At 43.2% G+C, this 15,021-nt stretch overlaps 1 protein-coding gene and 1 pseudogene across 1 annotated transcript; one reads left to right on the top strand and one right to left on the bottom strand.

Moving 5' to 3' along the window:
* On the bottom strand, window positions 5,110-13,979 carry LOC8076914 (annotated as a pseudogene).
* Window positions 6,836-8,496, top strand: LOC110435772 (bromodomain and WD repeat-containing protein 3-like). The gene is made up of 2 exons (XM_021461809.1): window positions 6,836-7,934; window positions 8,111-8,496. The coding sequence occupies exons 1-2, from the start codon at window positions 7,289-7,291 to the stop codon at window positions 8,149-8,151; spliced, it is 687 nt and encodes a 228-aa protein (XP_021317484.1). The 5' UTR covers window positions 6,836-7,288; the 3' UTR covers window positions 8,152-8,496.

The following is a 15,021-nucleotide window of genomic DNA, read 5'->3' as shown; positions in this document are numbered from 1 at the left end:
CAGGCTGTGGTCAAGCAACACCTTCTTCGAGCCTCTGCCCGAATGAAGCGCCAAGTTGATAAACATCGCTTTGAAAGACAGTTTGCAGTGGGTGATTCAGTCTTTTTGAAGCTGCAGCCTTATGTTCAGTCTTCTTTGGCTCGCCGATCTCATAACAAGCTATCCTTCAAGTTTTTTGGGCCCTTCAAGATCATTCAACGCATTGGGGTAGTGGCTTATAAATTGGAGCTTCCTGCGTCTGCAGCTATTCACAATGTTTTTCATGTGTCTCAACTAAAGGCTGCGGTTGGTCCGCATCAGGTGTCACCTTCGTTTCTTTCTGACCTGCAGGAGTTTCAGGTTCCGGTGAAAATTCTACAACGTCGCTGGACTTCGGGTGACTGGCCTGTGGAGCAGAGCCTCATCCAGTGGTCCCAGTCACCACCGGAGCTGGCCACTTGGGAACCTCTGCTACCTCTACGCCAGCAGTTTCCAAGGGCACCGGCCTGGGGACATGCTGGTTCTGAAGACCAGGCGGATGTTAGCGACCCAGCTACTGCTGTCCCAGCCCAAGACTCTGCTCCACGCTCTACGGCCTCGTCTGCCTCTCGGCCCAGACGGAAGCGACAGCCCAGCACCCGTGTATTTGGCCCAGTGTGGAACAACTAGAGGATAGTATAAGAAGGGAGGATGAGAGCATTCCTAGGGGACGCTGAACCAGTTGTATTCCTAAGTACTCTACATATCGTATACTTCAAGTTCTTCCTGTTCGTAGCTAGCAGCGCCACTCTTACAAAGTCTAGATCTAGTAGTGACGGAGGCAAGCCCATTACTACCGGATTCTCACTGTCAGATGCAAATGCGGTAGTGATGTAGTAAGCTATGTAATGAAATACACATTCACAAAACATTGCCTAAACTGGTAATATTTTACCACACTTGTCGGGTACGATATTTATGGATTGAATTGAGGACAGATATAATCCCTTATGTATATAATTCAAGCCCTAATGGTAAAGCAGTATTCCAATCCAGTGCCATGAGTAGAATTTGGCACATGTCCTCATACTCGCAAGTGAGATTTCATATCCACACTCACACCCGTCGGGTCGGGTGTATAATATCCATACCCGCAGGTAAAATTGATGTCTAGCTGAGGCTTTGGGTGTATTTTGTATCCACTCATACAAACTGCTTCCGCTCATAGGCAAGCAAACAGACTTTTCTCTTACTGGATTATATGGTTCCACTTAGCCGGAATGGAGATGCAGCCAACTCTTAAAGTTTCTAGACGCAGACCTTACAGCATATGCCAAAGTAACTACTAGCATTCATACGGTTTCCTGAACTCTAAAAGAAATTAATTAGAAGAACAGGATTGGTTTCACACAATCTCGATTCGATTCCTTCGCACCCAATTCTCCATCCCATTCAGTGGAACCAATCCACGTGATTTCTTCTAGGCATCCGGCACTTTCACTTTCCCTAGAACAATCTGATTACAAATCAAAATCACTGAATAAAGTAGCAGGATCATCAGAAGGCAACATAGTTTATCTCCAAGAAAGCAGAAAGAGATGGTATGGTGGAGGCCACGACAGCCATTGAATGTAAGGTCCAAACTTTCACTAATCCTAATTAAGCAAGCCTTTATTTCCCTCAACAATCTAGATCCTTGTCTTGTTATCTGCGTAGGAGCGTCCACGTTTGCTTAGGGCACTCACAATGCAAGACTCTATCACAGAGTCCAAGACAATTAATTATACATTATTTATGGTATTTTGCTGATGTGGCAGCATATTTATTGAAGAAAGAGGTAGAAAAAATAAGACTCCAAGTCTTATTTAGACTCTAAGTCCATATTGTTCGAGGTAATAAATAACTTTAGACTCTATGATAGAGTCTGCACTGTGAGTGCCCTTACAAGCTAAGTCTACAAATTTCAACGTTAATTAGATAAAAGAACCTATGTGTGTATGTTTCTCTACACATCACTGCCATCATCCAAAATTAACACAATATGCCCCTATACATATTCATAGATTACTCACCATTTGTGCTATGAAAACTCAATCCACATCTAATATTTTTTATAAATTACTTACCACTAATATTAAGAGAAATTAATCCAAATCAATGTACGAAAATGTCCCATAACTGCCATCACAAAAAAGTTAAACAAAAAAAATACTTCATATACATATTTACTACCATATTAAAAAATAAAGCCAAGCCAAACAAATATAACAAAAATTAATAAATGCATAAGTTCATTGCATTATATATGCATTTCAGAGATCAAAATTACAACTCAAATGATCTTGTGATGTTATGTGCACTGAGGCTATCTTCAGTGGAAGTTTCATGATTCAGTTTCCAACACATCCATATCTTGGAAATAGTGTTACTCTCATGAAACTCTTATAATCTCTCTCTTCATTAATATGATGCCACATTAACATATTTAATCCTACTACTAAAAATGGTGAAAGTAAATCGTCGACCCGCCCGTCGCTCGCTCGCCCCAGTAATACTCTCGTTCTGCCTGCCTCCTCTGTACAACCTGCAGTGTTGCTGACGCTGCTGCTCTTGCTGCCGGAGGCCTGCCGCTGCCTAGCGCCTAGCATAGTGGTGCTTAAGCCTGCAGCCTAGAGCCTAGGAACATGATGGCTGATGGGAAAAATCAGACGTCTCATACATGTTGCAAATATATACTCCCATGCATTATGTAGGTGCTGGTCCCCATGCACTCTAACTCATAGGCCCGCATCCATTAAGGCCTTGTTTAGTTCCTAAGACAAAAAAAAATATTGTCCAATCATAAACTAATTAAGCTCAAAAGATTCATCTCGCAAATTACAGACAAACTATATAATAAGTTTTTTTATTTTATTTATGTTCAATGTTTCATACATATGTCGCAAGATTCGATATCACGGAAAATCTTAAAATTAGATTTGAGAGTGAACTAAACAAGGCCCTAGATCTATTTTTTTTATTTTGACACTAGCACTTTTTGTATTTAATAATTATTGTTCAACCATGGACTAACTAGGCTCAAAAGATTCGTCTCGCAAATTATAGATAACTATGCAATTAGTTATTTTTTATTTATATTTAACGCTCCATGTCTTGAAAAAAAATTAAATTTTAGGATGAACTAAACAAGGCCTAAGGCCTGGTCTAGATTCAAAGTTTTTGAATTTTAACACTGTAGCCCTTTGTTCAAAAAGTTTTAGACTAACTAGGCTCAAAAAATTTCTTTTTCAAATTACAGACAAAGTATATAATTAGTTATTCTTTTATCTATATAAATATTGTCTAATCATAGACTAATTAGGCTCAAAAGATTCATTTTGCAAATTACGGACAAACTATGCAAAGTTATTATTTTAATCTATATTTAATGCTCTACATGTGCAACTTGTTCTTAAAGACTTACTCCATCCATACTCATAAAACAAGTTATTTTGGACAAGATTTGGGTCAAACATTGGGAATACAAATTATGAATAACTTTTAAGTCATTGAGTTTGAAAATATAAAAACCATATGAATAAATTTGTTTTGATTTTTTTTATAAAAATATATCTATACCACATTTTGCTAAATATTTTTTTATAAAAATAACAAGTTAAAGTTAGACTTTGGAGACCGTGCCATTGTCCAAAACGACTTATTTTATGGGTATGGAGGGAGTATGTAATATTATATTAATATTTAATTATCATGATTGCAATATAGGTTCTTACATTATAGATAATCGAAATTGATGTTTTAGTTTTGCATTCAAAGTTAGATTTAACTATCTATCTTTTTTGAATTCCCTTGTACATATGTTATTGTGGTATTATATATTTCCGTTGCAACGCACGGGTATTTATCTAGTATCCATAAAACTCTAATAAAATTCCATTGAGACTGGCCTAAAAAAGAAAGCAAACTAGGTGTACATTTAAGAACTTGAAAGGAGATAAGACATAAATAATGATATAACATATTAGCTCCCTCCTACCACATGCCCTAGATGGTTCGATGTCCGAAACTACTGCACACATTGAAATAGCGTAAGGGCATGAAAAAAAAACTAAGATAATCAATTGCCCTAGATGTGTGCTAATTTGAGTTGAACGGGGGACTAGTAGAGTTTGGTCCGAGGAGCCACTCAATCTTAGATGAGTGACTTTATTCCTCAAATTTGGTGGAATAGCTTTATTTCTCGTACTAGTACTAATTAATAGTTTGTGAGAAACAAGATGATGATACATCAATCTAATCTAATATACAAACCAAACAAAAAAAGAAAAATGAATAGATGATAGACCACCTCATTCCTCAAACCAAACACACCTAAATTAATTGAGTCAATATTTATATATCCGATGTCAAATATACAAATGAAGTGAATAAATTCAAAGTAGTAAAATGAACTTTTATGATAGAAAACGATGGTAAGATGAACCATAAATCAATATAAGTTCAGTGATACATACATACCTACATGAATTATAATGGCACAACTAGTTAGTTTTGACGAAATGATATGAATAATGTGCACACCATGCATATTTGGAAAATGTCATTATAGGTGTATCAAATAAAGTCACATTGTATATAAGTTGCATAATACATCGAGATAAAACTTTTAAGTGTTGACGTATTTGTTAGACATATATGGTGATTTTATCAATCTCAATACCAAGTTAGAGAATGTGATAATAGAAGTAGGAAATCCATACATAGGCTGGCAATCCTATTCCTAGCAGGCTGTAGGCCCTGTGTTCTCGCCTGCATGGCTTTAGCGAAAAATGTACTGTACATGTGCGCCTCAAATTTTATCTCAGTGAGCCCATTTTTGTTGGGCATCCAGATACAGGCCGAATAACATGGCCGTGGGCAATTATTTTGTTTTCTTTTTTACGTAAACCAAAAAAACCCTGATTAAGTCTGAACTCGAGAGTGACCCAAGGGTTCCTTTATTGCCATTGTTTTATTTTCAGGAAATAACACAACCTAATGCCCAATCTGCATTGCCATTGCCATGAAGTTATGCAGTGGGTATGAGATATTATTGCAACTCCATAGAGTGATACACATCAAGCCTGAATTGAGTGCAGTGCAAACTACACCCTACTGGTCTTGGATCCGCTTTTTGGGCGAGATGGCCTCAATAGCACTGCCCAAAGGCCATGTGGCTCCAATGTAGTACTGGCCACGCTTCACCTTGGACACCAATGTGATCCTCTTCATTGGACGCAATCCTACAGCAGCAGTGCAAACAGAACATATCAATCAACATTGGGTGGGTCATATTTAACAACAGAAAAAGAAAAACTTGACAGTGTATATATAGCAAATGTATAGAGAACAGATGTCACCTACCGAATCCATGAACAAGCAAAGTGTACTGGTATGTAAGATCCATGCATGTGTACGGCACATCGTCGCTGCGAACATTCGGATACTCAACTGTTGCTTCCCTGACGCTCAATCGGCAAGCCTTGCATGCAGCAGCTTTGAACATGGCAGGAGTGACCTCGGCAGTACTGGGAGCTTTGCTATCTATATGAACCCAACATTTGCGGCAAGGTAGTAGAAGGTCGAAAAGAAGAGAAACATACCACTAAACCCACGGAGGATGCAGAAGCTGAATGGCCCATTCTTCGCCTTCAGAATCTCTAGGCGTGATGCAACAGCACCGTAGCGCAGGTAACTGCAAGGACAAGGTCCTGGATGACCACTCGCAGCAAGTAATGATTTGGATTATGCTGTACAATATATAATGATATTTTTTCCTCGATCGCGTAATAGTAAAGTATGCTCAAACCTGTGAACGTAAACATTTGTAATTTTTTCGATTGAGATACTCTTTTGTAACGTAGGGAGCCTTTCCGACAGGTACTGCTGGGGCGTTTGCAGCGGCATTTGCAGAGATGGCGTAGGCCATTTGCACTGATCCACCTCCCAAGTCAATCACACCTACTGTCTCGGAGTAGTCTTCTCCTAGTTTGTTCAACAGAAAGTTCAGAGCAACCTACAACACGCATATGGCATGCATGCGCACTAAGTTAAATAAGGTTGCAAATGCAGAGTACATGTAAAGATAAAGTTATAGATAGAAAGAGTAGTAAGTTTGATTGCAGGTATGGCTTTTTTTTCTCTCTTTTGCTGTGTGGATGGTACCCCCTTACCCATAGGTAAGATCCTTCTTGAGTTCCCGCGAGAGAACATTGATCCATTTGGGGTTGTACTGAAAGTCGCTCTTTGTTCGAACAGGATTCCTGACCTGTGTAAAATAGTGGTGTTTTAGTTCTTTCAGTATCATATACATGTGCATATATGATGTATACACATGCATGACTGTGTGCCAGTGCAAAATTGGAGGGGAAAAGATGAAGCTACCGCTTGAAGAATTTCCTCTGCTCTTTCATCTCTGATAAGTCTTAGTCCAGCGGTTGCCTGCAAGTTTAATTGGTAAGATGCACAGGAAAAGCACTAATAATCGCTCTAATAGCATTTTGATGTGGCACTGAGCACAACTAAACATTGAAGGATTTCCATCATGTCTGTTAATGTTTCTTTTTCTTTAGTTTTACATAACTAAACATTATTCCACCTTGGAATTATTAGAGCACGTGTATATTGAGGACCATGTGCCTGAGTCGGTTAGGCTGTTAGGATAATACCTAGTGACTTGTATGTCTTGGGGTGTAATCCAAGTAGATAGTTTGTTATGATTTTTGCTTGTAACCCAAACCATGTAATCTCATCTCTTGTATGCGCCACACCAGAGGCTGTTCCTGGTATTATATAACACGTAACTAAGGACCTGAGAAGGTACCTTGTTTCTCCCAGTTTAACATGGTATTCAGAGCCATAGTCCAAGCGGAAAGAATCCATGGCATTCCACGCAATCGGTTCTTCCTCGTCCGCTGCATCATCTGCTTCATCGCTCATTTTTCCCGTCACGGAAAAATTGACACGCAACAACCATCCGATGTGGAAGCTGCAAGTGTTGTCAGCATTGGGAGGGGCGCAGCTTGACTCGTTCATCGAGTCGACTGCGACGGCGCCGGAACCCCTTCTGGAACCGGTGAAATCTGAAGAACAGAAGGAGGCACCGAAGCCGAACCCTGAGTATGCCTCTTGGGTTGCGAAGGACAAGCAAGTCCTTAGCTTCATCCTGATGTCCTGCTCCAAGGAGATACTGGGGCAGATCCCAACCTCGATCAAGTCTGCACGAGAGGCGTGGACGGTGATCGAGGGAATGTTTGCCTCGTAGAGCCGTGCGCGTGTCATCGCAACGCGTATGGTGCTGGCGACTGCGTCCAAGGGGTCATCCACCCTTTCGGAGTACTTCGTGAAGATGAAGGCGCTGGGCGACGACATGGCGTTGGCCGGGCGAAGGCTGGAGGATGAGGAACTAGTTTCCTATATCCTGACCGGACTTGATGAAAACTACGAAGCTGTGGTTTCCACGGTCTCTGCGCGGGTTGAATCTATCTCGGTAAGCGAGTTATACACTCAGCTCATGAGTTTTGAATCTCGCAAGGAGATGAAGAACGCCGGGAGTAACTCTTCGGTGAACACCGCCACACGTGGTGGCAATGGAGGAAACTCGTTCGGCGGTCGCAATGGCGGCGGCCATGGAGGGGGTCGAGGAAACGGCAGAGGCGGTGGACGTGGTGGACGCGGACCGAACTTCCAAGCTGGCGTTGTCTCCCAGCTCTGCGGGAAGGAAGGGCATGCCGTCGTCGACTGCTGGAAGAGATTTGATCAGTCATGGACTGGTCCTCCTCGAAAAAGCATGTCATCTACAACCACTTCGTATGGTGTAGATACGAATTGGTATATGGACACGGGAGCTACAGACCATGTCACCGGGGAGCTAGAAAAGCTCACCATGCGTGACAAGTACAATGGCCACGAGCAGGTTCATACTGCAAGTGGATCAGGTATGAACATACATCATGTTGGATCTAGTGTTTTGCATTCCCCAAATAGCAGTACTATCCACCTTAAACGCATTCTTCATGTGCCTAGTGCTCAAAAGAGTCTTGTTTCCGTTAATCGCCTCACTCGTGACAACGATGTTTACCTTGAATTTCATCCTGACTATTTTTCAATCAAGGACCGGGACACGAGGAGGACGGTGCTGGAAGGCAAGTGTGAAAGAGGGCTTTATCCTCTTAGGGTCATCAAGAATAAGCAGGCGCTGAGTATCACAAAGGCACCCACCTCATTGTGGCACTCTAGATTAGGTCACCCTGCAGCACCCGTAGTTCAGCGAGTGCTTAGTCATAATCAGATTTCCTTTGTTAAAGAGTCCAATAAAGGCACAGTGTGTGATGCCTGTCAGAAGGGTAAAAGCCATGCGCTTCCATACCCAAAATCGTTTTCTACCTCATCATCCCCGTTGCAGCTTGTATTCTCAGATGTTTGGGGACCTGCCCCATCATCTGTCAGTAGTGTAAGTGCATTCGCCCCCGGTGTGGGTTTTGATAATTAATGACAATCAAATTAGGAACTAACATGTCTATCAAGTGTAATCTATAGGTGTTAGTTCATTGTTGGAATCAAACAAACTCATTTGGTGAATCACAGCACCCCCAAAATTTCTTCATTAAAGCGACGTTTCAACTCAAGAAGCTACCTAGTTTTATTTCTTGTTTGAGTTATAGGAAACGCCGCACTATCAAGAGGGATGCAAATTGAGTCGGTAAGATGAGAATAAAGGTGCTCAGGTCAACTTAGGTTTTGCGCTTGAGAGACACACTTGCACGCACGAACTTCTGAAAGTTCCTTCTCAGCCAGGGTGAGCCGGTAGTACCGGCCCTCAGGGCCGGTGGTACCGACAGTGCCAGTTCTCTCCTTAGTTTTGCGAGAAAATGAACTACCGGTAGTACCGGGCTTTGACCGGTAGTACCGGCTACCTCCGGTAGTACCGGTGAAACGCCGGTGGTACCGGCAGGCAAAATTCTCGCAGAACTGCTGTTTTGCGAGATTTTGCACTGCCGGTGGTACCGGCCTTCCACCGGTGGGACCGGCGCTAGCCGGTGGTACCGGCCCAAGGCCGGTAGTACCGGTAGGGCTTTTTCTCGCATCTTTCTCAGCTTTCTCATGTTTAGATCTGGGACGCCGGTGGTACCGGCGGTTGCACCGGTAGTACCGGCCAGTGTTCTGTACTCTAGTATAAATAGCTCCCTCCTCTTTTCTAACTGTTGGCTTGCTTATTCCAGCTACTCCACCTCTGAGAAAACAGTCTCTAAGCTTTGTCTCACCCACTCTCTCTCCCTCTTGCTCCTAGACTTCATTTCTTGAGAGATTCGAGCTAGAGAAGTGAGATTAGAGAGTTGGGAGCTTTGATCTGTGACTTGAGCACTCCGTTCCTCGTCTTGCCGGTTTGGTTTGTGTTTGTTACTCTTGGGTTCTTGGAACCCTAGCCGGCTAGGCGTTCTTCATGGTTGCCCGTGTTGACTCATTTGTGAGGGCACCCCGAAGTGTTTGTATTACTCCTTGATTCTTAGTGGAAACATCAAGCCAACCTTTGTGGTTGCTTGAAGAGGAGACCTATGTGGTCAGACCTTCCTGGTCACCTCAACAACGGGGACGTAGGAACTCCTTAGTGGAGATTGCCGAACCTCGGGAAAAATACCTTGTCTTGCTGTGGAGGTAGCTTCGACTACCCTTGCTTGTGTTCTTTGTATTTCTATCTCTTTTCACTTTTCAACAGGTAAACCAAGGTCGATATACGATGTGGAGAAGGACTAAGCTAAGGAGACTTCAACAACACCTTCTTCTACACCTAGGAAAGTGGGGTAAAACTCAGATCTGAAATCTAAGCCCTTTATACTCTGATTTCGTAGCTGTCTTAGGGAGTCGGTAGTACCAGCAGTTTGCGTCGGTAGTACTGGCTGTGTGACACCAGTAGTACCGGCCCAAACTGTCGGTGGTACCGACAGGCATTTGACTTCCGCAACTTGAGTTTTTGAGTTTCAGGTTTTTAAGATACGCCTATTCACCCCCCCTCTAGGCCAATTAGATCCTTTCAAGTCGAAATAACTATTATGTGAGTTTCATAGATGATTTCAGTAAATTTACATGGGTGTATTTCTTGCATCATAAATCTGAGGTTTTTCACAAATTTAAAGAGTTCCAAACTCTGGTTGAACGACAATTTGGTACTAAAATTCTCGCTATGCAGACTGATTGGGGTGGCGAGTACCAGTCCTTGAACTCTTTCTTTCATCAAATAGGCATTACACATCGTGTGTCATGTCCTCATGCGCATCAGTAGAATGGTGCGGCAGAGAGAAAACATCGGCATATAGTGGAAGTAGGACTCACTCTCCTAGCTCATGCCTCGGTTCCCTTAAAATTTTGGGATGATGCGTTTAGCACTGCCGTTCATCTTATAAACCGGCTTCCATCTAGAATCATTGCAAATGAAACTCCCTACACACGCCTCTTCAAGCAAGAACCCGATTATAATTTTTTGCGTGTGTTTGGATGCGCATGCTGGCCTAATCTTCGACCCTATAACGCAAAGAAACTTCAATTCCGGTCCACTCGGTGTATTTTCCTTGGATACAATAGTCTTCATAAAGGCTACAAATGCTTAGATCCCTCGGATGGTAGGGTCTATATTTCTCGGGATGTAATTTTTGATGAAAAGGTTTTTCCTTTCAGCCAAATGCGACCCAATGCTGGCGCCCGCTTGCAGTCCGAAATTTCCCTTCTTCCTGAACAACTTCTCAATCCAAATACTACTGCTGGGGGTGCATCACTACCTGATCCGCATGACTGTTCACCTACTAATGCTAATATATCCAGTGAAGATTATATGCAAGCTGCAGGTTCAAACGAGGATGAAAATGCTGAAGCAACAGGTGTGCAATCCGGTGGTCTACCGGGTTATCGCATGTGTCCCTCGTGGGGGGGGGGGCAACACGCGATCCAATGCGGATGCGCCTGCCGGAGATCTGCGCGTCACGTCGACCGAATCTGATCCAGGATCGAAACCGGTGGCATCGTCTCCTGCGCAGGGGGCGGGATCGTCTGCGCCGAACCCTGATCAGCGGCGGTCATCAGCCACACCGTCCACGGCACAGTTGGATCCGGATCATGGGGGGCATGATCCCCTGGCGCCTGCATCGTCTGCGTCGCTACAGGAGGATCCTGATGCCGGATCATCTGCGCCGGTGCACTCTACTGCTGATGCTGCGTCTTCTCCACGGCGTCCTACTACACGAGCGCAACATGGTATACACAAACCTAAAACTTACACTGACGGTACTGTTTGTTGGGGTATGTTTGGTGCATCAGTTCCAGAGGAGCCAAAGTTAGTAGAAGAAGCGTTTCATGATTCTAGATGGGTAGAAGCTATGAATGCAGAACACAATGCTTTAATTCAGAATAAGACTTGGCGTCTGGTGACAGCTCCCAAAGGCAAAAACATAATAGGCTGTAAGTGGGTATACAAGGTGAAGAAAAAGGCAGATGGTACTGTGGATAGGTATAAAGCCCGATTAGTTGCAAAAGGCTACAAGTAGAGGTATGGACTGGATTATGAGGATACTTTTAGTCCTGTTGTGAAGGCAGCAACAATTCGTCTTGTGCTGTCTATTGCTGTGTCAAGGGGATGGTCACTAAGGCAACTAGATGTACAAAATGCATTCTTGCATGGAATTTTGCAGTATATATGCAACAGCCGCCGGGTTATGAGGATAAATCAAGGCCAAATTTGGTGTGCAAGTTGGACAAAGCCTTATACGGTCTAAAACAGGCACCAGAGCCTGGTATGCTAGACTGTGCAGTAAGTTGGAGTCCTTGGGTTTCGTTTCGTATAAGGCAGATACATCCTTGTTTTATTATAGCAAGAATGGTTACTCAATGTTCATCCTAGTCTATGTTGACGATATTATTGTTGCAAGTTCTTCACAAGAAGCCACTAAGTGTTTGCTTAGAGATCTTGAAAAGGAGTTTGCACTTAAAGATCTAGGTGACCTTCATTACTTCCTTGGAATCGAAGTCAAAAGAACTGTTGATGGGTTGCTAATGACACAAGAAAGGTACTCGGCTGATGTGGTGAAGAGAGCAGGAATGCATCTCAGTTAGCCAATTGGTACACCGTTAGCTAGTACTGAAAAGCCTAGTGCTACTAATGGTGATGTACTTGGAACCGAAGATGCAACTAGGTTCAGAAGTGTAGTGGGAGCGTTGCAGTACTTAACTTTAACTCGGCCTGATATATCGTTTGCAGTAAATAAGGTGTGCCAGTTCTTGCACACACCAACTACTGTACACTGGAGTGCAGTAAAGAGAATATTAAGGTATGTGCATGGTACACCAAAATTGGGGCTGAAAATAAGGAGATCAAGTTCTATGATGATAAGTGCATTCTCAGATGCAGACTGGGCCGGGTGTGTAGATGATCGACGCTCAACAGGGGGCTTTGCTGTGTTTCTGGGCTGTACTCTTGTTTCATGGAGTGCAAGAAAACAGGCCACGGTATCCAGGTCAAGTACAGAGGCAGAGTACAAAGCTTTGGCAGACGCCACAACTGAAATGATGTTGATTCAAAAATTGTTAAGTGCACTGCATGTTAAGCATCCTCCTGCTGCTAGACTATGGTGTGATAATATTGGTGCAAAGTACTTGACTGCTAATCCTGTGTTTCATGCTAGAACAAAACATATTGAGATTGACTATCATTTTGTGAGAGAACGAGTATCACAGGGACTTCTAGATGTGAGGTTCATTGGTACTAACGATCAAGTGGCAGATGGTTTTACAAAAGCTATAAGCCTTCCCAAGTTGGTGCAGTTGAGGAACAATCTAAACCTTGAAGCAGGTTGAGATTGAGTGGGAGTATTAGAGCACGTGTATATTGAGGACCATGTGCCTGAGTCGGTTAGGCTGGTAGGATAATACGTAGTGACTTGTATGTCTTGGGGTGTAATCCAAGTAGATAGTTTGTTATGATTTTTGCTTGTAACCCAAACCATGTAATCTCATCTCTTGTATGCGCCACACCAGGGGCTGTTCCTGGTATTATATAACACGTAACCAAGGATATAAGAAGGTACCTTGTTCCTCCCAGCTTAACAGGAATAACACGGAGATGGTCGACTCATAATTAAATCACTTGAAATAGGTGTGTTGCAGGGTTCCATATGCATGCATCTCGTACTACATCTCGTCATATAATTAAAGTGGAGAATAAGCATGTGACTTAAATCGTTTGCTGTGTCTTGTACTGTAATAGCAGTTTTGTTCACGAACGTACTCCAAGATTAACAGGGGTTCTTAATTATCGTAAGCCAGGAAGGGACAATGCCCTTACTGGCCTTCTCAAGAAGAGGCAGGAGTTTGCAGCATCCTGGGGTCGTCCAGCGTACGAGCTCAGCCCGGGCTTCACCTGCACCAAGCCCCCAACAATCATTATTATGAGCACAATCAAATAAAATGTCCTGTACATGACATAACAAACAACCATATACATGAACTTTGCCGAGTGCCAAATATCGAGCACTCGGTAAAGAGCCTCTTTGCCGAGTGCCGCACTTGGCAAAGCATGGCACTCGGCAAGGAGTCCTTTACCGATGAAAAAATTGCCGAGAGCTCTTTGCCGAGTGCGTCACTCTACAAAGGCTTTGCCACTGTTTCCTGTAGTGTCAGTTGTGTGATCGTACGCTGTCGAAGATTTGGATCTCCCCATCACTAAACGGAAGAAGTTTCAGACTCGACATGTGGAACTTGAAGACGTGCATACGGCTTCCGGTACTGCCGGCGTCGAAGATGACGGCGTACCTATAGGGCCACCGCCGCAGCCCAGCCGGCGCGTTCGCCGCCACGGCAGGGTCGTCGACATTGCCGGCCTTCCGGCCGAGGACGGAAGAAGCTTCGCCATGGAAGGTACTGGGGTATGAAAAAGCTACTAGCAACAGGAGGAGAACCAGCACCACGTTATACACTGTCATGTCAACAACCTGAGCCATTGCTGTTGCTTGCTACCTATATATGGCCCTATTGCGTGCGTGCGTGCCCTGATGCAAAGTCGACGTGCACTATGGAGCCCTTTTTAAAGAGTGGAACCAGAGAGTTTTCGACATGGGTACCTCTGGTACGATTCATATTGCAAACCAAGGCTCAGGCTATAGAAACGCTCCAACACGGTCGCTCAAAAGAGTTGATAGGTGCTACACACCATTTTCAGCAGTATATACGTCACAAATATTTTGTGTGAAACTTGATGACACTTTTTTTATTATTGAAAGGTGACCCATGTCTTTTATCGATATAAATCATCATGTGTTTACATGTTAATTAGCAACCAGAATTTGAATCAGGTAGAGTTACCACCTGAGCTAGAACACCTAAATAGTAACGGACATGTTTGGAACTTTTGCCCGTCACTGTTTAAACATGGCCAGGCGAGGAGTCAACTTAGGCCTTGTTTAGATCTAAACATTTTTTTGATTTTGACACTACAGCACTTTCGTTTTTATTTGATAAACATTGTCCAATCATAAAGTAACTAGGCTTAAAAGATTCGTCTCGTGATTTATAGATAAATTGTGCAATTATTTTTTGTTTTCATCTATATTTAATGGATGCTCCATGCATGTGCCGCAAGATTCGATATGATGAGGATTCTTGAAAAGTTTTTGGTTTTTGGGGTGAACTAAACAAGGCCTTAGGCAGCATTCATGTTTGGATTTCTGACTTTGCCAACCTCGGTGTTGCGTCGGCAAGAATTTCTTCCTTGCTGCCACAGGTGAGAGGCAAATAAGCTCACCCAGCCTGGCAAGCTTTTCCTTGCTCACAGCAGCTAGGCGAGGCAAGGCAACCCAAAGCTGTATAGGAACCAAGCACGTCCTTGTTAATGTGCTAAATTAATTTACGGTCATAATGCTCGCCACCCGAGCGCGCGGGACGACCGTAAAGGTGACTGGAAGCCCTAGTTTGGTTTTGGATAATTGATGAAACCCTAGTACTAACCTCTATACTAAATGTGTGTAGACTTAATGAGGTTGGTAC

This window comes from Sorghum bicolor, chromosome 5, assembly GCF_000003195.3.
Source record: "Sorghum bicolor cultivar BTx623 chromosome 5, Sorghum_bicolor_NCBIv3, whole genome shotgun sequence".
Classification (NCBI taxonomy): Eukaryota; Viridiplantae; Streptophyta; class Magnoliopsida; order Poales; family Poaceae; genus Sorghum; species Sorghum bicolor.
Note: the sequence above shows the minus strand (reverse complement) of the source record. Positions and strands in the feature narration are given on the sequence as shown.